Raw genomic sequence first — 25760 nt, 5'->3', positions numbered from 1 at the left:
TCTGCTCCCCCAAAAACCCAGAGGAATGAGCCGGTTCCACCTTTTCCAAAGGTTTTCCAGGACGTTTCCAGGACCTCTTCAGTGATGCTGTACATACATGCACCAACATGCTCCTACCTGTGCATCCATATTTGGCTATAGTTGCCGATTAAATCATCTTAAATGGTTCAATAATTATGTAAATAAAAACTTTAATTTATAACCTGACTGACTTTTTTCTTAAAATTTATATTAACCTTTGGTTTCTAAACAGCAATAACTAAATGGTATCGAACAGTTTTCCCTCCTGACAAATCTGGAGTTAGCTTCAGTTAGCTTCAGTTAGCTTCAGTTAGCTCTGATTATTTACTGCCGCTGGCTCTGATCGGTTTATCTCACTTTAGCCTCTTTACTAGTAACAGGAAGTGACGTCTTTGACCAGGTTAACCACACCCAGTGTGAGCTGCAGGTACAACAGGTAAACGTCTCATGTTATATTATGGTCTGTTTCACCTGAACAACGCAGCGTTGGGTTTGAAGTGACGCTAACAAAGATGCTAACAGAGTTAGCGAGTATTTAGCGGGTGTTTGACTGACACTCAGTTGGACCTGGTTCACATTAATGAAGCAGCACGCCTGGACCTTTAGCTACAGGCTAAACAAGCTAGCATCACCTGAACCGAACATGCTAACTCATTATTCAGCAGTTTAAAACCAGTTGGTAAAAACAGCCAGTCAGCAGCAACAGACATTTAAAGGACAGTAACTCACAGTCCTGAGTTTAAATCATCCAACCGTGGTGCGTTCACTGCGCTGGCAAACACACCTGTAGCAGCCTGTTCAACAATACTGTCATCCAAAGCGACTTGTAGTAAAATGAAGTTACGGTGCAGTGGGAACTTCCGTGTGAGTTTTAGGTAACGCGTCTGTATAAGTGCTGGGATTTACCACAGCATTTTAGTTTTCCTCACTTTCCATGACTGGTCAACCTGTTAATGTCTGAGCTCAGCGTCAGAGACAATCCTTCAAACACCCTGTTGGAATTTCTCTTCTTTATGTTGACCCCCCCCCCCCAACAAAAACACACATTTCACGTGTCAAGGCATCTTTTGTTTTATTTTCTTATTCATTTTTTTGACTTAACAAAAAAAACCGTTGGGACTTTGTGGAAAAAAAACGTTAATGCAAAAGAAACTTTCTAAGGCAAAGTCACAAATGCAGCAACATGATTTCAACAAGAACTGAATAAAAAAATGGGGGGGGGGTTAAGTTGAATCTCCATCAATAGGAATGTTGAAAGGTGGCAGATGGGGGGGCTGAAGGGGTGTGGCTATAGGGTGAGCAGAGAGGGTTAAGTGCTGGAGCTCAGAGCTGCCCACAGTCAGCGATGACGACCTTGGCTTTGGGTTTGCCAGATTGGCTGCCGTAGGACTCCATCTTCTTTACTACATCCATCCCCTCGACCACGCTCCCGAACACCACATGCTTCCCATCCAGCCTGCAGGCACAGAGCAGACACGGGTCACACTACACGCTACCTGTGGGCCTGTAGCTCTGTGCTACAAGTTCCATCTAAGATGTCAGGGCCCTTGAAATACCAGAGGTACAGTGTGTGTGTGTGTGTGTGTGTGTGTGTGTGTGTGTGTGTACCATGTTGTTTTCACTGTGCAGATGAAGAACTGGGATCCATTGGTGTTTGGTCCAGCGTTGGCCATGGACAGGATGCCGGGGCCGGTGTGCTTCAGGCTGAAGTTCTCATCAGCAAACTTGTTGCCGTAGATGGACTTGCCACCAGTTCCGTTGTGGTTGGTGAAGTCGCCGCCCTGTGTGTCGAACACACAACATCACACACTGACTGACCCGGGTGAAACAGAAACGCATGTTCAGTGCAGTTTAAAATCAACTGTTATGGACATTTCAGACATATACAAAAACCAAATTACAAACCATTTCCATGAATCGTTTATATAATAAAATAGTGAAAAATACATGTTACAATTCCCCACAGCTCAACAAGGTCAAAACAGCCCAAAAATATTCAGTTCACCGTCACATGACAAAGAAAAGCAGCAACTCTTTGGTTCTGAGAAGCTGAACAACTGAAGGTTCTGCATTTAGCCTGAAATGATTAACTGACCATCACAATAGCTGCAGACATTTAAAGACATCATTGGCTATAGAAGATTCTAACAAGCATTTTTTTTGGACATTATATCGTCTAATTAAGAAAATCTGTCAAAATTTAGTTCAGTTAGTTGTGAAAGAAGCTGCAGGAATACTCTCTGCAATTGACTGATTTACATGCCCAAAAACAAAAGTAGAAATCAAATTACAACTTGAATAAGCAGCCCTGCTTATAAATCTCATCACACCCCCCAACCCTAATTAAAAAAAAAAAAAAAATGAGGGAAACAGAAGAACTTTGTTTCATGGCTGTCACTTCAATTTTCCGTCATTAAGATTGAAACGTGGTCTTTAATCCACAAAATATTCCCATCTCACTAAACCTCTCTTTCTGATGGTCAAAGCTCCAGCGTGTCTTCAGCCTCACCTGGCACATGAAGTCAGGGATGATGCGGTGGAGGGAGGAGCCCTTGTAGCCGAAGCCTTTCTCCCCGGTGCAGAGGGCACGGAAGTTTTCAGCAGTCTTGGGCACCACATCGCTGCGGAGCTGCAGACACAAAAATGAACACACCAAAAGTCAGTCAACTGTGTGAGCAAACAGGGCGTTAAGTCAGTTCTTTATTTCCAAGACTGATAACAGGAAAAGGATAGAAGTTGAGCAGTAATCAGTAAATGAATGAACACTTGGCTTGTTGCCATCCAGGCCCAGAGGTGGTTTATCAGACTGCACTTTGTTCTGTGCAGCAGCCGACTGTATAACGCATCTATACAGAGGAAGAAAGCTGCTTGGAGCCCAGCTGTGAGGAGGTAAACGAAGCCCCCGCTGAAACGAAAACCAAGTTACATCCTTCACACATCATCCCACCAAGCTGGACCTGTGCCAACATCACAAACACTAGGTTCGTGAAGGTTTAACAATGTTGTGCTACAGACTGTGACATACAAGTGCATCGTTAAAGCCAAGTCCTCGTCCACCAGGGATCGGTTTGTCATGTGATTAGTGTGGTAATTGTGTTATGTCATGGTGAAACAGGACTGCAGCATTGCACCAGACCAGAATATCTGCATGCCCTGTGATGCTACTGTGCAAGTATGTTCATGGGAAGGGGCACGGGGGGGGGGGCTGCAGCAGACAGGCTGGACAGCTGAACTCAGAACAGCCCCATGCAGCTGTCCACCTGCTCAGCAGCAACAGAACCCGCAGTGTGACCATGCGGCCTCCGTGAGTCACTGCCAGCTGCACGGAGCTCAGGAACCTTTCCTCAGTGTCCTGCTTTGTGCTTTCACACTCGTCCTTAATGCACAGAAAATCCAAAATGTCTGCCACCACAGCCACCTTATTCTAATAAGAAAAAAAACACATTAAGACTTTAAGCTCAGATTACCGGTGACAACACAAGCGGCTAAGAGTCAACCCCGAGGGCACGTCTGGTGCCGAGAGCCGGGAACGCCCTGGTGGAGCCGCCGCTGCCAGCTGAACAAAATGGCCGCGGGGCCTGGAGCGGTTACACCGGGCGGATGTCAAACAACGACACGTTATAGTTGCCGCTGCCGCTTCTGTAACACGATTATTCCCGGTGAACACGGAGCGGCTCCGGTGTCCCGGGTACTTCAGCTATCTCCCTACATCCGCATTCTTTAGACGGTACAGACGCCCCCTCCCCCGACCGCGCCAACAGCATGGAACTTTCCAGAACTGCCCCCCCCCCGCATGAACCGGCGCTGTTAGCTCCAGAGGCTAACATGCTAAACACGGCGGAACACGGTCTTTCAGCACCGACCGAGCTGAGGCCTTAAACCGGACACATTCACCGCGGCACATTAACCGACGAGGCCCCACGGTGGGCTCAAGCAGTTTTTAACCGACGGCATCGGACGTTTCCCGGGCTTCGGCACAGGCCGCGGAGCGCTGCAACAAAGAGCCGCAGTTCAGCAGCGTCCGGGCGGCGAGTCCGACCGACTCCGAGCGGGGCCGCGGGCCTTTAATGGGCCTCCTCGGCTCGTATCGCGGGGCTTATAAACCAAGGGTTCACACTGACGCCATTAATCACACGGAGCGACATTTGGATTCAATATATTTTCAACACGAAAAAATCCTGCGCAGCTGCGACTGAAAGAAGCTCCGTCACCACCGGTATGAGCAGCGACAGTGTCCGGCCCCGGCCCCGGTCCCCGGCCCCGGCCCCCGGCCCCGGTCCCCGGCCCCCGGCCCCGGCCCCCGGCCCCGGTCCCCGGCCCCGGTCCCCGGCAGCCACAAACACGTGCATCGTAATGACAGCTCGGTTAATCGGTTAATCGGTTAACGTTCGCTCTTGTGACGCTTTACATACGGACCACGACGAGCAGCGGCCACCGGGTTTTAACGTCCGCAGCCCGCTCGGACCTCATGCCCGTACTGAGACCGAGCAGAGGTTAGCGGAGACCCGGCGCAGCCTCGCTGACTCCGCAGCCAGCGCTCCCGGCTACTCTTCCCCACTGAGCCCGGCTTACCTCCATCACAACCCGGCCGATGGGCGCGCCATCGGCGGCGACGTCGAAGAAGACCCTGGGGTGGGACATTTCAGCAGCGGAACTGGAGACGGTCGACTGAAGAGCTCTCCGGCGAGGGAACACCGTGGGCCGCGAGGAACCGAAAAAGATGGAGGCATGTGGATTAATTTTATATAAGACGCCTATGAGCGGCGTAAGAGCGCGGTAAGCCAATCAGCAACGCCGGAGTATTTGATTGGCGTCGGTTCTAGCGAATCAGCAGCCCGGACAGCTGGCGCTCCCTTCTCACAGGTCCGTGAACGAACTGACGCATCTCGCGGTGCGTTTCATGTGCGCACCGCGGGGCCCCGCTGCGGCGGAGGCTGCGCGTTTCCACGGTTTGCCGCGCACGGCCCCGCCCGCGCCGGTGTCCGCGTCACAAAAACCTCCAGCTGATGGAGCTCGGAGCGGCGCGCGCCACAGGTGATTGACAGCTCGCGTGTCCAATCCGCGCTGCGCACGCGGTGGGCGAACGTGAAGTCCCGCGACCGGAGCGCGCTCCCGCGGACGGAGTGGGGGGCTGTGCGCGGTCACGCCGTCAGGGCGCGGTCCGTCCTGTTCCCGCTAAAGAAGGAAAAGTGAACAAGACGAGACATACACAGAGCGTGACAGGTGAGGAACTGTGACCTTTGACCCGCCACCTGTTGGACCGAGGTTGGACTCTGACGGTGACGAGACTTCAGGGCGGGAGTTTCGGAGCGGTTTCCTAACGGTTCTCAAACTGTTTTCCCGCCTCCTCTCGGCTGTAAACACGTCAGACTGACGCAGAGAAGCGGGAAGAGGCGGTTTGATTAGTCCACATTCCTTAAGGGCCCCGTGAATTTGAATTGAACCTCTGCACTTACCTGCAGGTACAGGTAACCGGTGGGCGGGGCCATATGCGTAACTTCATGGGAACAGCGTGACGTTTTAAAATGTTTTCCGGGCCTTCGATGGTACGAATGATCAGACTTTCACGTCCACAATGGATCAAATCAGAATAAAAAAGTGACTTTTATGAGTCTGGAATCACCTGGTGCCTGAATTTACTTCTCTTTTATATGAATTAAGACATTTCCACCATAAATGAAGGCAGAAAGAAATCACCAGGATACAGGAGATGTTGTGTTTGATGCTCAGGCTCAGCAGGATGTTCTCCTGATGGAGAGCGGGGGCCATGGTGGGGGCCATGGCGGGGGCCATGGTGGGGGTGTGGTATCGACCAGTGACCTTTAATGACCTTTGATGACCTACGGTTGATGCTCACAGAGAGGAGGCAGTGCACGCTGGCATCATCAAGGGCAGTTCAGCGCCCCCTGACCCCTGACCCCTGACCCCACCCCTGAAGACGACCTAGATGAGTTAGTCGGGGGCTGGTCAACAGAAGCGTATTTCCTCACGTGATTTCCTCACAAACCTGAGAGCGAAGACACGACATCAGAAACACTTTTCAACGTAACGTCCAGTTCAAACTGGTAAATTTGTTAAGGTGGAAGTTGTGGCTGAGCTGTTGAGCTGCTATCATCACACAGGTGTACCTAATGAAGTGGTCACGGTGTTTATTTATCTGTCAGCTCAGTTCAGTCCTGTAACAATGGAATTTCACATGGGGATATTAATTATTTGATCAATAATCTCTGTATTCTCTGCCTGTTCCCACTGTTCCTCGGTATCATACAACTTTATGGATCTTTATGCTTCATTTTGTACGTACATGAGCATCGTGTGTACAGTGATCTAGTTTTACCACGGCTGATTATTCTATTGATTAATAAGTTAATCATTTGGTTCATAAAATGTTTTAAATGCTGAAAAATGACTTTTCACAATCAGAGTTAAAAATATTCAGTTAACTGAAAATCCTCTAAACTGAGAACCAGCTCGAGATGATTCTCTTTGACTCGAACCAAACATGAACTGTGCATGTGTGTCTACAGACGTTATTAAAGCACCACAGACTCTGCTCCGTCTGTCTTTCCAGTGTGTGTTTATTAAATTACAAAGGTTATTATTATTATTATTGTTGTTATTAGCATCATTACTGAATCATACAGAGTGATCATGTACAGGTTTATTTTTTCCAGAAGCCACTGGACTCACTGGGACATGGAGACACCACCACTGTCTGGACTCTAGTCACTTTACAACATACAGAATAATGATGAGCAGGAGGAGGAGGAGGATGAAGGTGAACTCAAGCTGCGGCTGTGATCTCAGGGCGACAGTTTGAGGCAATGACCAAACAACTCTGTTTCCTGTGAGGTCACATCTTCTCCTGTTCTCCCGTTGCCTGGCAGCCCGTCACGGGGTGGGCGGAGTTTAAACTCCTCTGCAGGAGAGAGCGACGGCGCTCCAGAGCTGAGGTCAAAGGTCATCGTTACAAAAACAGTTTTAGTCGAGCTTCACTTTTCACTTCAGGTACTGGATACACTCTGATTTACACTCAGCCACGTGTGCAGACTGGTGACAGGCACAGGTGTGTTAGGGAGGCGGAGTTTCACCTGGAGCCTGCAGAACAGCCTCAGACTGGGAAACTGCTGAAGGTTGAACTGCATTAAAACATATTCACTTAGATGGTGTTTGGTAACTGTGGTGAAGAGACTTGTCAGACTGAGGTGTTCCACACCTGCAGTGACCAGTAGAACCACCTTCAGGACAGAACCTCTCAGCTGTGCAGACACTGTGTGTTTTCATTGTTCTGTTTTCACTCACACTCATGTTCTCATTGGACCAGAACCTGTGACTTTATGTTCACGCTGCACGGATCAGCTGATCGACCACGTCCTCAGTCATGTTCACCAGCTGCAGTCACCTGGACACAAGCTCGCTGCACCATGTTGGAACTGCTCTGATTTCACTGGTTAGAGGCTGAAACCAGGATGAATCCAGCGTCCAGGAGTGGAATTAATGAAGTATGTTTACTCAAGTACTGCACTGAAGTACACATTCAAGGTACATGTACTTCTACGTCTCCACATTTCAGAGGCAGATCTTGAAACACATTTATCTGACGGCTTGAGGCGCGAATTGCTTCAGATTCAGATTTTTCATGACAAACGTATAAAATCTGATTCTTTAATGAAACGGAATCGATCAGCTGACAACAACAATGAATGACAGTTATTGTGATAATCATTTTATGTCAGTAACAGTAACAGCACATCTTTCTACTCCTGATTATACTTGGATCCTTTTACTACATTTACCTGGAGTGTTTTTACAGTGTGGTGTTTGTACTTTTCCTTCAGTGAGGCCTGTGAACACCTGTTCCTCTGCTGCGGTGTCTGCGCGGCTTTAAAGGATCATAACGTCCCTCCTGTGGTGACGGAGGTGGAGACCTGGACCCTGAAGGCCACAGCATCTGATTCACATCATTTCCAGACTCTTCTAACGGCTCAGAGAGGCGTGTCCTCTGCCTTCACGTGTCTCTGTCCTGAAGCAGTTTGGTAACGGCTAAAAAAACAGCATGTGAACCTGCACCAAAAACAGTTTAGCATGCTAGCTAATTAAATATTTCTGTGTCTCTCAGCAGACATGAGCAAAAACCTTTTTCACAGGTTTCTGTTGAGCAGCATAAAACTTCAGGTGCAGCAGAAAGCAGTTTCTCTGCTGCAGAGAGGAACCGTCCCGGCGTTCGTCATGTGCACCGCAGACTAAATAATGTTAGTGCTCGTTCTCCTTGTAAAATCTGCTCCAGCTAACGACAGAAACAAACTAAATGTCACAGCTTCACCAACATCCTGTCAGTGGATCCCTGCAGGAACACAAGGTTTTTACTGCGCTCACCTCCAACCGTCATTAACACCACCCACAACTGTCAGTGCCGAACACCAGCCTCAGAGTCATCATTCTCAAGCTGACAGTTCAGCTGTGTGGTGAAAAAACTCTGTAACCGGAGAGCAGGGTTCAACCGCAGGAGATCACCTGAACGTTACACACAACGTCAGCGGTGGAACAATGAGACTTATCAAAACATCTACGACCTGATGAAACACAGAACAGTCACTGTCTTCAAATTCTTCTGGAACAGTATCTAATCTGAATCTGGAAATAAAAGCAGGACAGTTTTCTGTGGCTCTGTGTTTAAAATTCAACTTTCTGATGAGAAATCATGAGATTTCTGAGTAAGTTAGATTCACAATTCACAGGAAAACATTCAACCTTTAACCTTCCATCCTACCAAAGTCTGACACTGTGGCTGAGTGTAAACACTGCGTCTGTTCATCTGCTGACGCTGCCTTCAGTGTCTCCACATTAAAACAGGAAGAGACGCTGCCTGCTCCTTTCAGCTCCTCTGCAGCTGTTTACACCATCACATTAAAAGTCATCTGGACCAGAAATATCCTGGTTTTAAAGGACCTCACTGCTGTTTCAGCTCGTTAGCTACACATCATGTTTACTCCTCATCACTGCTGAACGTCTGTGACTGTGATGGATCCTCTGTTTTCAGAGAAATGAACTGAACTGATGGCTGTGTGGAGGGCAGAAGGTGGAGGACAGTGTGGAGCAGGCTCAGCAGTGATGGTGAATGTGATCTGTAGCTAAAACACCAACACTCACTTTAAATAGTTTGTAGTCGCTGCCTGTGAGCAGTGAAGCTGTCAACTCGGACAGGGAATGAAGGATGGCGCATCAAAATACATTTCAGAGAATAAAAAACAGTAAAATAAAGTTACCATCAAGTTCATAGTCACACATCAAAGAGGTTTCATATTTAAAAGTTGGTTTTTTTTTGTTTCACTTCCTTCTTATTGTCCGATCCATCCTGTGCAGACGACGGCCGAGCTGGACCGACAGTCACGATGGTGAGTGAGGAGAGAAAGAGTTCGTATTTTACATTAAAGTCTGTTTAAATTCTGGAGGTGTGTGAGTGTATTTGTGTGTGTGTTCAGTTGTTCTCAAACAGGGACAGCAGGTCGTCGTTGTTGTTGCTCGGGAGGTCTGGAGGTCCGAGGTAGGACAGCAGCTCGTCCGGGTTGGTCAACTCAGGAAGCAACTGCAGAGACAACACGTTACTGTCAAATAACCGTTACACGGCCTGGACACGGCCCGGACACGGCCCACACCTTTTTCACTGGACAAGCTTCCAGAGGTGGAAAATAACTTCAGACCATTATTATTATTATTATTTATCTATATAATCTATCCAATAAGACACAGTAGAATCTGCATATTTCTACAGTAGAGGCTGAATGTGGTTTCTACTTACGTCCAGAGAAGGTTCTGGAACGTCTGCAGACCCCCCAAGTCCGAAGGAGCCGTCGCCTTGGAGACGGGGATTCTGGTTGCTACGCTGCATCATCTGGTTGCCGCCCCCCAGTTGGGAGTTGCCGTGGAGACCCTGTGACTGCTGCTGGGAGAGAGGAGCACCATGGGAAGTGGAGTCCAGACGGCCCGAGACTGACATCTGTGACGGAGAGGAGGGGAGAGGGGAAAAGGGAGGGAAGGAAGGAAGAACAGGAGAGAGGAGAGGAGAGGGAGGTTACAAAATGAGGTTAGAGGTAGAAAGGAAGGGAGGGAAGTGAGGAAAAAAGAGGAGGAAAGGAGGAAAAGAAAAAAGGGAGGAGACAAAGAAAGAAAAGAGAAGAGGAAAGGAAGAAGGTAGGTAGGAAGGACAGAATGGAGGAGAGAAAGAAGTGAGGGGAGGAGAGGGGATATGGAAAAAAAAGAATGTTGAAAGGAGAGGAGGATTGGGAAGGAAATAAAAAAGGGAAGTGAAGATGTGAGGAGAGGAAGAGGAGATAAGAAGGAAGGATAGATGAAAAGGAGAGAGGAAAAGAGAGGAGAAGGACAGAAGGATAGGAAATCAGGGAGGAATGAGGGGATAAGAAAGGAGGGACAGAGGAATAGGAGGGACGAGAGGGAGGAAGGACAGAGGTGGGGAGGATAAGAAGAAAGAGGAAGGAAAGTATGAGTTTGTGAAGGAAAGGAGAGAAGGAAAGAAAGGGGAGAGGAGAAATGTGTGAGAATCTGAACTGGTTCATGACCCAGTGTGTCTGACGATGAAGATGAAGATGAAGATGAAGAGTGCCTGTACCTGTCCAGCCAGTGGGTGTGGGGGAGGTTTGTCGGGGGTGAGGAGGGCACTGGAGAGCTCAGACTGGTAGGAGAGAGGGGGAGGGCCGGGGGAGGAGAAGTCCCCCCCGACCCCCGGAGTCCCAGGACCACTGAAGTCTGAGAAACTGCTGGACTGACCGGGATAGGACGGAGCTGACGGAGACAGATCAATGCATCAGTTATTGATCAGCGGCTAATCACATGTACATCACACCATGATGTAATCAATACACAAGCCCGTTCAGCCCCTCCCCTGCCCACCTGGTCCAGGGTAGTCAGGTGTGTTGCTGCTGTTATTGCTGCCCCCTGCAGGTAGGGAGGGGTAGGGCATCGGGGAGGAGGAGGAGGAGGCCGCCGAGGTGGAGGAGGAGGGGGCGGGGCCGAGCGACGCAATCATCTCCATGACGCTGGGCAGGACCATGTGACTGGGGCTGAGCGTCCTGCAGCGCTTCAGCACCGGGCCGTCTGACTCCTCCTTCACATGGAGGTCCGGCTTCACAGGGACCGGCTTCCAGCTGCACACCGGGTCGATGGTGATCTCCTCGTACTCCGTGCTGAGGAGCAGGGGGAGGAGGAGGAGCAGGAGGAGGTGGGGGAGGGGGTGGGGGGGGAGGAGGGGGAGGAGGAGCAGGAGGAGAGAGTGAGAATCCCAGGGACGGAGGTCAGACATCACCACTGGAAATAAAGGTAAACCAAGAGTTTCAATAAAGTTTCTTACTTTTGAACATAGATGAGGATCCCGAGCATGTACTGATCCACCTCCAGGCCTTCTAACAGAGCTGTTTTACTGCGGGGGGGCAGAGAGAGAGAGAGAGACACACACACACACAGAGGTTACAGAGGAGATATGAAACCTGTTGAAACTGTGTGTGTGTGTGTGTGTGTGTGTGTGTGTGGCGTACTTGCACACAGGACACCTCCAGGTTCCTCTCTCACAGTTGAGCTGCAGGTACGACTCCAGGTCAAAACACTGCAGACACACAAACACTGTTGTCATCAACTACACAAACACTACGACTGCTGGGGTCTGAACTGACGTCACCAGGCCACCAGTGCAGTTACCACCAGTCCTAACTGACTGATCGGTTTATCTTTTTTGTGATAATCACTGATCAACTGATGGATCAGCTGATGGATCAGCTGTGACATGTGTGGGACTCCACCTGTAGCTCAGGTGTGATCTGAGCTGCACCTTGAATCAGGTGACGGTGCGCCTAATGAAGGTGGTTGTGGGAAAAAAGTCACTGATGAAAAATGTTTCGTCGCTGTGACATCATCACAGAGTGTGAGTGTTGTGATTGGCCGGTGCTCTGACCTGTATGTGTCTGCAGTCGTGACCTCTGGCGGGCAGCTGGATGCGGCGGAACGTGATCGGACATTTTAATGAGACTCTGATGGCCGTCTGCTCCACGCCGTCCTCTCCGTTTAACCCTGGGGTCCCGGGAATGGAACCACTGCTGAAGTTCCTTTTGACTGAGAAATGGGGGGGGGGGGGGGGGGGAATCCCAAAGTGGTCACATGACCATGAAAATCAATGGTGATAAAAGTTGCTGATCCCTGCAGCTGATCTCTGATGACAGGTCACATGATGGGGGTGGGGGGGGGTCTAGGCTAAACACAGTTAACTGTGTGTGTGTGTGTGTTTGTGATTCCTGTTCTCATGTTTCAGATCAGACAAATGTGTTTGACAGAAAACAATAAAATCAGAAGCTGTGTCACCGTCACAGTTTCCCTCCCTGCAGCTGTGACCTTTCTGGTGTGTTCACTGCCACTCTGACCTTTACAGGAAGTGGCTGTTATTTCATCTTTGTGGCTGTTATTTCATCAGTCAGTGTTAAAATGGTTTCTACAGGTGGCTCCTGTGCACTGTGACAGTCAGGAGAGGAGGTGAGGGAGCACAGTCTGATGTTCAGGATGGGAACAAGGTGAATGCTGGGTAAATCTCAGAGATGAACTTCCTGTGTGATAAGAGCAGAGAGATGAACCTGAGGCGACTGGATCCACTTACTCTTGGTGACACAGTGCTCAGCAGGAAGCAGCCTCTTCTTCATCAGACCCTGCAGCACCGAGCGAACCGACGGACGATGAACCAGCTGGAGGACGAACAGGTGAGACTGTGGGGGGGGGGGGGGGGGGGGGGGGGGGGCTTTCAGTTAAAACCAAGGACACAGAGGCTACAGTTTGGTCTGTTTCTGAAACGGTGTGCTCTTACGCAGCAGCAGGCGGTGACGGTGATCTGGATGGTGTTCCTGCCCGGCTGACACACCTGCTTCAGGTACAAAGGCTTATGGGAAGTCTTGTTGTCGCCTCGCTCGATGGTGAGAGGAGTCGCATTCACGCTCACCTGTGGAGGAGACGGGCAGGTGAAGAAAAACATCAGACACCTCAGTGGTGACGGCGGAGACGGGCAAAGAGAAACAGGAAGAAGGAGGTCGAAGGTCAGACCTGGACGGAGGCGGGCCAGTTGGTGTTCATCTGTCGATCCTCATGGTGGTAACACTTAAACTGGAGCTCCAGGTCGGGTCTGACACACACACACACACACACACACACACACACACACACACACACACACACACACACACACACACACACACACACACACTTCAGACTCTATCCACAGTGAATCAGTTACACATGACTGTATGTGAGGGCCTGGTCTCGTGGATGCACCTGTAGGACCAGGTGTGGCGATCACCTGTCCCACAGCAGCACCTGTCAGCTGAGTCTCACCTCATGATCAGAGTCTTGTAGACGGACTCTCGCAGCTGGAAGACGTGGTTGCTGACGGCCAGGTTGTGCTCTAACCTGAAGGGCTCTAGGACCACACCGTCACGGACCGGGAAGGTCAACCGCAGGTCGTCGCTGGGGTTACCTGTTAACAGGAAGTCGATGTGATCAGACACCTGGACACTTGCTGTGACATCACAAACAACCCGAGAGGACCGTGTTGAGCCTTCAGGTCAGGTAACTGGTTGATCCAATAAGTGAGATTATGAGTGAAGAGAGAGGGTCACAGAAGATAATCAGATTATATCTCTGATGATAATCTGATTATTCTACAGACAATTATCTAATCTGCTCGGACTCTTTTGCAGATTATTAGTGTTTTTTACTGAGCTACTGGACAATTTATCTGCCATCTATCTGCTGTGACCTGTTGTATTATTGATAACCTGTGTGTGTGTGTGTGTGTGTGTGTGTGTGTGTGTGTGTGTGTGTGTGTGTGTACCTGTGGGAGGGGGCGGGGCCAGACCGGCCATGTTGGGTTTGATGTCGGGCAGGAAGGAAGAGGGCGGTGGCTTGACGTCACTGTTTCCAGGCGACATGTAGGGTGGGGCCATGGAGCTGCTGGGGGTGATGGGAGGGGTCGGGTTACCAGGTACTGGGGAGGAGGGGTAACCTGGCAACCCTCGACCAGGCTGAGAGAGAGAGAGAGAGAGAGAGAGAGAGAGAGAGAGAAAGAGAGAGAGAGAGAGAGAAGGGCAGAGAGAGAGAGAGAGACAGACAGAGAGAGGGGCAGAGGGAGAGAGAGAGAGACAGAGCGAGAGAGAGAGAGGTGTGTGAGTGTTTACATGGTTCAGGTTTAGGAGCAGTTCATCGTGAGGCTGCGTTTAATCCCATCATGGCCGACACCTGAGATAAAGTCATTTTCTATACTGATCAGATCAGTGCAGCCCTACAGTCAAGCCTGTAAATACTGATTATTGATTGATATTGATTGTTGTGGTACAGTGGAACAAACTGATTTTTAACTGGCTCCTGATGCAGAGCTCAGGTCAGCGGCTCGTTGACCAGCAGCCTGAACATTTAGCTACAGGTGGTTCTAATAACCTGCTGCTGATGTCATCGTTTCTAACCACAGGAAGTAAATGAGCAGGAAGCTGCAGGTTGTCAACACTGGTCTTTGTTCATACAAAATAACCTGCAGAGATAAAATGTTCCGTTGGAGACACGGACATGTTCTAATGTAAATGCTGGATATTACTGCACTGTGACCGTCACCTCTTCCTGGTTCAGAGACGGTGACTGTTCAACCGGATCAGCTGATCCAGATCAGACCAGAAAACAACTCGACTGTTTCTTCTTCTTACCCCAGACGGTTGGTTGAAGGAGTTGTAGACGCCGCCGCCGCCTGTTGTCAGAGCGTTTAAACCTCCACCACCCTGACCGTTAAACTGGTCCTGCTGCGCAAACACATCATCATCATCATCATCATCATCATCATCATCATCATCAGTCCTGTGAGCAGCCGCTCTCAGGTTCAAGCCTCGTGATGCTTTGGTTAATTATTATTCACCTTGTAGTACTGTGAGTTGGGGGGTCCAGAGGGGGGGTACTGTGGGAGGGGCATTTTATGGCTCTGATAGGAGGGGGAGGAGCCTGAGCGCTGGGGGGTGGGGCCTGGACCACCAGGACCTGCAGGGAAACAGACAGAAAAGATCCTGAAGCATCAAAATGAAAACAAGCTGCAGAGTGAAAACAGTTGATTTATTTCTAGATCTTCTTTTTAAAAACTGGTTGTAATTTGTTTTACTTTCTCACACCTGTTGTTGTTGCTGCCATCACCTGGTGCTTCTCTAACTGACCTTTATTTTTTAAATTAGAATGATATTAATCTTAATAAATCACCTAAATGCAGCACAGGTCCTGAAACCTGCTGACGACTCACCTGGGTGGTACTGCATGTTGGGTCCGGAGTACGGACCAGGCCCGACGTGACCGCCTCCACCTGAGCCCGCCATCGAACCGCCGGCACCACCAGGACCCGACATCACATTCACACTGGAGCCGACGGGAACGCCGTACTGCTGAGACATTCCCGGGAAGGACTGAGGGACAAGCAGAGGAGACGGTTCAGGGTCAAATAACTCAGCTTCAGGACCAGGAGACTGTTTGTGTCTCTGTTCAACAGACCGTCCCCTGGTGTAATCAGATTAATCCTGATTTAATCTGATCAGATCTCCTGACTCTCACCTCAGAGTTGTAGGGCCGTTTGAGGCCCTGTGGGGGCCTCAGGTGGCCCTGCTGTGGTCCGGGACCATAGTTGGGGTGCTGGGGGACCCTCTGTGGGCCCCCTCCAGGTCCATACATGGGGCCCATTGAGGGGGGACCCCTGGTAGGGCCTGGGCCAGGGCCCATACCTCCAGGAGCCATACCAGGGGGCCCGCGGGGGCCAGAGTGCGCCATGAACTGGTTGTTGTAGGCTGGACCTCCCATCTGAGGAACACACACAAAACACAGCAAAGACTCACAACACGGCAACTTCAGTGATGTCATGACTTCCTGGACTCAGGTGGGTCCCGAGGCTGGTGAGACCCTGAGGCTCCGACAGTTCAGGAGCCGAGGCGTCGAAGAGGCTCCTGTGAGGGAATCTGTTGTCAAACCTGGGGCCAGAGCGTGGGAGGAAGAGGACCATTAAGGGCCTGTGTTTGCAGGTTGATCCAGCTGAGGCTACAGGCCAGTGAGCTGGGGCCTGGACCAGGAGGTGAGTTCAGCCCAGTGGTTCTGACGCGGCTCAGTTCAGTCTGGGTCCAGTGGGTTTTACTCTGACCTCTGGCTCAGCTCCTCAGTTTTGGCTTCATTCTTATTTTGATGGCTCCACTTCCTGTTTTACTTTCATGTCGTCTCATTTCAACACTTCAGGTTGTTTGTGTGTTTGTGTTGTTGTTTCCTTCCTGTGTATAAACTCAACACATCTTTCTGAGGAGACAGGAAACAGCTCAGAGCTGCTCCGTGTTTATCTTCCATGTTGTCAATAAAGTTGGTTCAAAACTAGAATCACAGCCTCGTAGTTGTTCCCTCCACCCACAGAACCCCCCCTCCTGAGTTACAGCTGAATGACAGCTGAAGTGTTTCTGCAGAACGTGATGATGTCACAGTGAAGTTGACCTTTGACCTTTTGGGTATACAATGTCATCACTTCATTTCATCCTTAAAGACATTTGAGTTATATTGCATGTTTATGAATTAGTGAGATATGGTCAACGACATGTTTTGTGAGGTCACAGTGACCTTTGACCTCTGACCACCAGATTCTAACCAGTTCATCCCTCTGTCCTGATGAACGTTTGTGCACCGTGGTTCAGGACATGTGTCTGTCAGTCTGCAGGTAAAGTGACCTCGCTCACCTGTCCGTAGTTCATCTCCTGGTTTTGTTTCTCCTGGATGGCGGCGACAGTTGCCGTGGCGGTGGCGGTTGCTGTGGCAGCAGCAGCAGCTACAGCTGCAGCGGCGGCTTGAGTGAAGTCAGCAGAACCTCGGGAGCCGCCGGGGTTCGATGGGTAACTGCACACAGATACAGTTAGAGTTCATCAGTGTGTGTGTGTGTGTGTGTGTATGTGTGTGTGTCTTAATGACTGGATTTTATTTTGATCACTTTTGTCTTTGTTTTGTAAAAATGTGTCAGTTTCATTTCTGTTGCAACAAATTTTATTGTAATTGTTGTTGACCTGTAAACTTTATTAACACTTCAAACATGGACGAGCTTCAGCAGCTCCGACTGTTCAGATATTAACGACTCATTTATTTCAAATGTAAAAAGTGTAGAATTTATCATTTCTTTATTTCTAATGGATTAAATAAATACTTTGAACAGCTGACAGAACGTTGTAATTGAATATTGATTTATTATTGGACATTTTATTCACTGTATTTGTTGAACTGCTGACATGAAACACACACTCACCTCCCTGTGTACCCCCCCGGTCCTCCAGCGTAGCCCCCAGGTGTGCGGCCGTACATGCCCTGGTTCATGTAGCCTTTGCTGGGCTCTCCGTAGCCCTGCTGGCCCATGTAGCCGCCCGGCCCGCCGGCCATGCCTGGACCCCCAGGGCCCTGCATCATGGGCCCCCCGCCTGGGTTGGCCCCTGGCCCCATCACCCCTCCTCCCAGACCCTGACAGACACAGACACACACTTCACATCCCAGCACCACACGTCTAAATGTTTCTCCTGTGTTCTTCATCATCATCATTCTCAGTTTGGTGATGTCATACCTGGCTGGCCGAGGGATTGGTCACTCCCCAGACGGTGGTTACCACGGAGAGAGATCCTGTGGGCTGATTGGTGGGCTGCTGCCAGCTGGAGGGGTCGTAGGGGTACGAGCCGTCGCTGCTTACACGTGGAAATAAAACCAGATGAAACACAGACACACAGGAAGTTGATCCAGGAAAAGAACAATTACATCAGACCACGAACCGAGATAAAGATCAGAATTAATGATGTTCTGACCCGAGTCTCCTCTCGTGGACACGCTGACAGTTTTATGCATCAGTTCAGTAGAGAACGTTCATGTTAGTGCGTGACACAGTGATGTTCATGTGTTCATGTGTCTGATGATGGTGTCGTTCACTGTTAATATTAACTACAACTCCCAAGGTGCATTTCAGCAAAAATCACAGAGTTTCAATGTCTGTCAGGTGAGCGGCAGGTGGAAGCTCCAATCAGTTCACTGTTCAGCTCTGGATCAGCTGTTACAAACAGGTTTGAATTCACCTCAGCTCTGACTGGCTTCTTCTCCATGGCAACAGCAGCCAAGGCTCATGGGTAATGTAGTATTTTGACTTGTTCACCAAAGGTACAGAAAAAAGATGATTTCTAAGAAACTAAGTTAAAGTGATAACAAGTGGTGCAATTAACACCAACCTGTGTGTGTGTGTGTGTGTGTGTGTATACCTGTGTGGGTTGTTGGCCAGTCCAGCCTTCATCTGGTTCAGAGGGTTCATGGTGGACCAGGATCACCGGAGTCCAATCAGACAGACAGAGACAGACAGACTCCTGGAGACAGACAGACAGTCCAGGCATTAATCATCTGTAGCTGATTCAAACTACATTTCCCATCTGCCCCGTTGCCCTCTACACAGGTGATTAAATAAGCCACCAGTCTCTTTTTATTAAAACTAATTTCTGCCATCTACATTAAAAAGGTTGAGATTTATTTTAATCTTCAGTTCATTAAAGACTCAGACTCTTCCTGGAACTGTTGATCAATTACTGATTATTGATACTTGATCAGTGGATTTTCATCAGAGTCACTGAGTCAGTCTGTGGGTAAAGGGCAGAGGGAGGGGTGAGCACACATTCCTGAACATCACCGAACTGTTCCCCACACACACACACACACACACACACACACACACACAGCCTTGTACACACTGTGTCTTACAAGAATTTAAACTATTTTGTTGTATTTGAACAAACCACACTGACTAGTTCACTGACCACTTGAACTGTTATGTAACTACGTAGTTTATGAGTAATGTGGACTGATCTACTTCATTAACCAGTTTAGTAGCCACTAACTATCAAGTCTCCAAATCAACCATTTTTTTTTGGGGCGGAGGTCAAAGCAAAGCTTAAAAGTCGGGGTTGGGCTCTGGATGGTATTAAATTCCTGTAACACTCTGATGTTATCTGTCCAGTCAACACCGTTTTGGCAGTGAAATCAGTCTCATTCAAATGTTATTTCATTCTTCATTCATTTCCGAGACTGAATGATCCTTCCGCAGGTTCACCTACGGAAACCTTGGTACGACTTTTACTTCCTCTAGACAGTGAAGTTTGATCGTCTTCTCGGCGCTGCGCCAGGGCCGTGACCGAGCCGACCACCACTCACACTCACAGTTCATCACTGGCTCATTACAAACTCTGAACTGTTCCAGGTCAGTCTGACTAGTTTATCAGTGGGTTAGTTTGTTTAGTTCAGAGGCCGTTTGTCTGGTTTATCTTACAGGTTCCCAGGGACTAACCAGTTTACTAGTCAGAGGGACTAGTAAACTAGTCACCGTGATTATCAGTTACTGACTGACTAGTTTCTGGTTTATCAGATCTGAGTCAGCTTGACTAGTTACTCTGACGAGTTTATTGGTCAGTTTGATCAGATTGACTGAAATCTGTGATGTCATCAATGATGTCGTCAGTTTAAACCAATACACTGAAGTTTCCCGCCTCTGTTCACTACAACAGCGTCAGTGTGACTCTGCTGTGCTCAGTCACCTGAGAGGCAGCAGCTCAGCATTACTAACACACACACACACACACATCTTCAGACAGACACACACACACACAGACACACGCACACACACAGACACACACACACACACAGACACACAGACACACGCACACACACACACACACAGACACACGCACACACACAGACACACACACAGACACAGACACACACACACACACGTCTTCAGACAGACACACAGACACAGACAGACACAGACACACACACACACACACACATCTTCAGACAGACACACACACACAGACACACACACACACACACGTCTTCAAACAGACACACACACACACACACACACACGTCTTCAGACAGACACACACACACACACACATCTTCAGACAGACACAGACACACACACACACACAGACATCTTCAGACAGACAGACACACACACACACACACACACACACGTCTTCAGACAGACACACACACACACACACACACACATCTTCAGACAGACACAGACACACACACACACACACACACACGTCTTCAGACAGACACACACACACACACACACATCTTCAGACAGACACACACACACACACACACACACACACACACGTCTTCAGACAGACACACACACACACACACACACACATCTTCAGACAGACACAGACACACACACACACACAGACACACGTCTTCAGACAGACACACACACACACACACGTCTTCAGACAGACACACACACACACACACACACACATCTTCAGACAGACACACACACACACACGTCTTCAGACAGACACACACACACACACACACGTCTTCAGACAGACACACACACACACACACACACATCTTCAGACAGACACAGACACACACACACACACACAGACACACGTCTTCAGACAGACACACACAGACACACACACACACACGTCTTCAGACAGACACACACACACACACACACGTCTTCAGACAGACACACACACACACACACACATCTTCAGACAGACACAGACACACACACACACACACACACAGACACACGTCTTCAGACAGACACACACAGACACAGACACACACACGTCTTCAGACACACACACACACACACACACACACGTCTTCAGACAGACACACACACACACACACATCTTCAGACAGACACAGACACACACACAGACACACACACACACACGTCTTCAGACAGACACACACACACGTCTTCAGACAGACACACACACACACACACACATCTTCAGACAGACACAGACACACACACACACACAGACACACGTCTTCAGACAGACACACACAGACACAGACACACACACGTCTTCAGACACACACACACACACACACGTCTTCAGACAGAGGATCAGAAGATGAAAAGAAACAGAGAAAACTCGACTCCCGATCAAATCAGAGGATCTTTGATGTTTTTGCGTAAAAACAACTGAAACGTTTCACTGATCATCAAAGTAGCAGCTGATCCATTTCCTGTCGATCAGCTGATCGACCTGCTGCTGCAGCTCAGGTTCAATCTGGTCGTCATGAGCAACACTAAACTTTGTGGTAAATATTAATAAATATGAATAATCAAGTAAACACAGGTTAAACAGAAATGATGAGGTGAACAAAAACAGATAAAACAATTCACACGGAGGAGATTTTCTGCAGAACGGTTTCACATGATGGAAACAAAAAACAACACAAATGTGTTTTTATCAATAATTAAAATATTAACAATTAGGTTCAAGTGGAGAAATAACCACAGCCAGGTAGATGGTCCTCAGATTAATCTCAGATTATCCTAAAATTAATATCAGATTATCCTCATATTAGTCTCAGATTATCTGGTGACAGACCAGAACACTAAAACAAAATTTTCAATATTTCTGTCAAATTGAGACAGTGATTCACTTCAGGCTGATCGTCAGATCAATGATTCAACTTTCCTGATTGTTGCTGTGTCTTTAAACGCATCATCACCTTCATCCTCAGCCGGATGTTTGGATTGGCTCTGAATGGGTCACAGTTCAAACGGCCTCATGTTTGCTCAAATAATAAAAGTGAGATTGTGAAACAAGTCAACGTGTTTTTACTGAGAATGAAGATCAGAGATATTTTGGCCAGAAGTCATCATCATCATCATCAGGTTTCATCATCTTCATATTTACAGGAACAGATGTTGAAAACCAGTCAGCTGATCATCAGCTGTCACAACGTCCCAGATATTAATGAGCGTCAGTGTTCTCAAACCACTGGCCCGCGGCCCACATCTGACCCACAAGACAGATTCCTGAGGTCTCTCACATGTCTCTCACAGAGTTTATGGATAAAAAATAATAACTTTTTTTGGCAAAAACAAAAGTTTCCCTCTTTTTTTTCACAACGTTGAATGAACTCAGACTAATTCACTCAACACGTCACACAAAGTGTTTTCATTAGATTTGATTTCACTGCTTTACTGTTAATAATCCTTTAGAATCATCAAATGAAAAGATGAACAGACCTCAGAGTAAACTCTCCCCATCTCCAGTCATTAGAAATCATGTTCAAGTGTGAAGTGTGTGTTTGTCCCTCAAGACAAGAACAACAACTGAAAACATGCGTGTGGAGCCACTGTCACTGGGTGTGTAGCTCTGCTGATAAAGGACACGTTTAATTGGCAGATTTGTGAATGGACTTTGGTATGAGACAGAAACACTGAGAAAAACAGACAGAAAACCAGTCCTCAGACCTTTCCAGGAAAACTTTAATTCACATTGATCACCTGAGGACAGCACCTGAGGACAGCACCAGCACCTGACGACAGCACCAGCACCTGAGGACAGCACCAACACCTGACGACAGCACCAACACCTGACGACAGCACCAACACCTGACGACAGCACCAGCACCTGACGACAGCACCAACACCTGACGACAGCACCAACACCTGACGACAGCACCAACACCTGACGACAGCACCAGCACCTGAGGACAGCACCTTGGACTCGGGGACACTGAGATAAACGTGGCTCGAAACAGTGACTTGAATAATTTCAGAAACCTTCAGCAGATTAATTGATAATGAAAATAATAATTGTCTGTTGCCCTGGTAGCAGCTACACCTGCAGCTCAGTGCTGACACAAGTGAACAGAGGACTCAGGACTAACACACCTGATCATCAGACCTCCATCACTTCATCTGTCACTACAATTAATCAATTGGTCCAGAGCTGAAACGATTAGTCAGACAGACGATCAACACTAAGTTAATCTTGATAAATGAATCACTCATTCATGCAGCGCTGCCCAATATGTTCAATACGTTCCTCCAATGAGAGGATTTTCATTTTTCTGTTTTTTAAGCCTTTTTGTGCTGAGAACACAACAACACAAGACAACTGAACACAATCACCTGCAGATTCATCCACAACAGTTTAGTTTAAAAAATTACAAAAATAATGAAAAATGTCAACGATCGTCAGTTTAATGTGAACAACTGAAACTCTGACACATCGAAGAGTTTGACTTTCCTCAGAAAAAAAAAATCTAAACAGTCAATGATTAATTTTCTCATGATGGATAAATGACCTCATCACTACAGAGAACAAAGATCCAAACACAGGAAACACGTCACAAAACCTGAGGATGAATCAACACAGACGACAAACAGGAAATCAGAGGGATGGAAACACGTCAGAATAAAAGAGAAAAGTGTTGCACAAACACAAACGTTGTGTATCTGCAGTAGATTTGTCTTCATCACACTCAACTAACCAGCAACTAAATCAAACCAGAACCAGACTCGACCAGCTCACAGCTCCCACTGATGACTTCCTGGCCCTGCAGCCGCACACCTGGTGACGAGACTCACCTGAGCCGGACGCCACCTGTTCTGCTCTGACTCCCGTTAACCTGCTCACCGAGGCTCAGCGTGCAGAGGCCATATTTTGGTTTTATTTCTGCATCAGTTAGAACAGAGTGAGTTCAGAGCTGCAGCTGATGGTGACGCTGTTGAACGCAGCCTGTGAGTCACAGTGAATCTGCTTCCTACTGGTGTTTAAACGAAGGGGCAGAGGAAGAAAACAAGACGATGAGGAACAACTGGACACTTCAGAGGAAAAGTGCCGTCAACCTTTAACTTGTTGTGTAACTAAAGGTACAAAGAGCAGGACAGTCACACATCTCTCATATGAGAGGGGCAGAATCAACAGAGCGAACGCAGGATCAATTATGAAAAGGTTTCGTCTGTGTCACGATCAGGACGTGTCTTCATCAAACATCTTTGTGTTGATGTTTAATATTTCAATGATTCTCAGCGTTTTACACTGATGTTCTGATACTTTCACTGAAGGACCTGAGGACTTCTTCCAGCTCGGACTCTGAATGTCAGGGGGACAGTTCATGTTTGATTCAAGTGTTAAACAACATACAATAAAAATGTGATCGGTGACACTTCACTGGTCTTTTCCAGCTCATTTCCTGGAAACTTTTCCTCACACTTATAAAAGGTGAGCAGGAATTCAGCTGTACATGACCTTCCATGAAACTTTATTCATTCATCATCAGTCTGAAATAAAATCAAATTTCCACTGCAGCTGAAAACTACAGGTCAACAAGCAGCATAAACAACAGTTACACCAATAATTTACTGATCAAATCTATAAAGTACAATGATTGATAATCTATAATGATCTATAATGTGTGGCAGCTCAGAGTGATGAAGAATTACTGTTTGACTCCTGCCTCGTTTACTACATTTTTTCTTAAAAACACTTTACTTTATAACTTTATAACTTTATAATAACTTTATAACTTTATAATGTCGAACAAACTTCCTGGGAAACAACTAAATACCTGATCATTACTGGGAAATTATGAGGAAAGTTTCCGGGAAAATGGCTGAAAAATACGGGACCGGAAAAACAAAGAGTCTGAACTCGAAGGTGTGTGTGACAGGTGTGCTGACGTCACGTGCTTCAGCGTCTCACCTGTAACCTGCCCCGGCCGCGTGCACGGGCCTCACGCACGCGCCTGGTAATAACATGAAGGTTGATATAAGAACACGAGATGAACCGGGCCGAGCGGTCCCGCTGTCCGCGGCTCACACGCCCGTCTCACCGGGGAAGAGAGCTCCTCCGACAAAATGAAAGTGTCAGGGGACATTTTGAAATTCCTTGTAGTGCTGGAAAAGCTAATGCTAACACGCTAACATGCTAACAGGCAGGTCCCTGCGCTCCGCGGCCGGGAAATGAGGCTGCTCCTGCTGCGGGTAGCACCGCTGTTAGCGTTAGCATGCTAACCAGACGACAACAGCCCACCGTGAAAAAACAGCCTGAAATAACTGTCCGACCATTGTTATTCAAATGGTCACGAAACGAGACATTACACACGGGCTGGTGTGTTAAATATTCCACGATTAGTGGAAATATCGCCCCCTTCCACAGCGGTTACCAGGCTAGCCTTTAGCCTAGCTAGCCCAGCGGGCTGTGACAATGGAATGCTCCGAGGCTAACAGCTAGCCGCCAGCTAGCTTCCTCCTCCAGCACAAAACAGTCACCGACCGTCGGTTCCCGCGGCTCCACAGCGAGCAGCCGCCGCGGGACTCGCCCGCCGACCCCGCTTGAGTTAAAACACACAACTGTAAAACTCACATACAGACACAGCGGGTACAACTGCTGGTTTCCTCAGAGCCGACCTACCTCCTCTACCTCCCAGGGTCCGAGCCCTGCTCCGGGGCTCCGCGGTCTGAGTTCCTCCGGGCCTCCGGGGCATCAAGGACCGAGCGCACCGAGTCCACCACCACAGCCGGGAGAACCTACTCACAGACGGCCAGAATATCCAAAAAATTCCCGACGAAAGCCGAGTTTCACCCACCAGCCCTGGCTGTAGTTATCTCCAGCAGCCAGCTAGCCCCCCTCCCTGCCGCCGCCGGCCTCTGCGTCTGATTATCCGGCTTCAGGAGGCGACACCATCCCCGCGGCTCCGGGTTTTCATATGAATGTTCCCGTGATAATGATTCAATGTCCCGCTAACGTGAGGAGGCGCCGCCGGAGCCGCTTCACCGAGGCTCCTCTGCACCGCTGCCGGTGGGAGTAAGCCAGCAGGTCGGACCGGAGAACTGCAGC

The 25760-nt window shown here is 48.5% G+C and overlaps 2 protein-coding genes and 1 long non-coding RNA gene across 9 annotated transcripts; 1 reads left to right on the top strand and 2 right to left on the bottom strand.

Annotated features, from left to right (window-relative positions):
* Positions 1-1076: 1076 nt before the first annotated feature.
* On the bottom strand, positions 1077-4755 carry ppiaa (peptidylprolyl isomerase Aa (cyclophilin A)). Its single transcript, XM_071484116.1, has 4 exons — positions 4594-4755; positions 2531-2650; positions 1630-1802; positions 1077-1477 (listed from the first exon to the last, which is right to left on the bottom strand). Exons 1-4 carry the CDS (start codon positions 4660-4662, stop codon positions 1345-1347), a joined length of 495 nt encoding a protein of 164 aa, XP_071340217.1. The 5' UTR covers positions 4663-4755; the 3' UTR covers positions 1077-1344.
* Positions 4756-6578: 1823 nt separating this feature from the next.
* Positions 6579-25760, bottom strand: LOC139624746 (zinc finger MIZ domain-containing protein 2-like). 7 transcript variants are annotated; one of them, XM_071484100.1, is made up of 21 exons: positions 25335-25760; positions 18345-18446; positions 17666-17783; positions 17357-17565; positions 16800-16956; positions 15646-15888; positions 15341-15500; positions 14969-15087; positions 14763-14855; positions 13901-14090; positions 13402-13543; positions 13114-13192; positions 12881-13012; positions 12677-12782; positions 11984-12141; positions 11571-11638; positions 11387-11455; positions 10930-11222; positions 10649-10821; positions 9821-10018; positions 6579-9607 (listed from the first exon to the last, which is right to left on the bottom strand). In XM_071484100.1, exons 2-21 carry the CDS (start codon positions 18392-18394, stop codon positions 9500-9502), a joined length of 2865 nt encoding a protein of 954 aa, XP_071340201.1. In that variant the 5' UTR covers positions 18395-18446; positions 25335-25760; the 3' UTR covers positions 6579-9499. The 7 variants fall into 7 exon arrangements, with proteins under 7 accessions (XP_071340201.1, XP_071340208.1, XP_071340205.1 ...); XM_071484107.1 differs by having other exon boundaries at positions 14763-14852; XM_071484104.1 differs by having other exon boundaries at positions 17666-17780.
* LOC139624750 (uncharacterized) lies at positions 11275-13023 on the top strand. The gene is made up of 3 exons (XR_011691735.1): positions 11275-11355; positions 12521-12776; positions 12885-13023. It is a non-coding gene; the product is annotated as an uncharacterized lncRNA (long non-coding RNA).

Source organism: Trachinotus anak, unplaced genomic scaffold (genome assembly GCF_046630095.1).
Source record: "Trachinotus anak isolate AG129_WGS33_773 ecotype Australia unplaced genomic scaffold, CSIRO_AGI_Tana_v1 ptg000008l, whole genome shotgun sequence".
Lineage (NCBI taxonomy): Eukaryota > Metazoa > Chordata > Actinopteri > Carangiformes > Carangidae > Trachinotus > Trachinotus anak.
The sequence above is the reverse complement of the archived record's forward strand: the minus strand, read 5'-3'. Positions and strand labels throughout refer to the sequence as shown.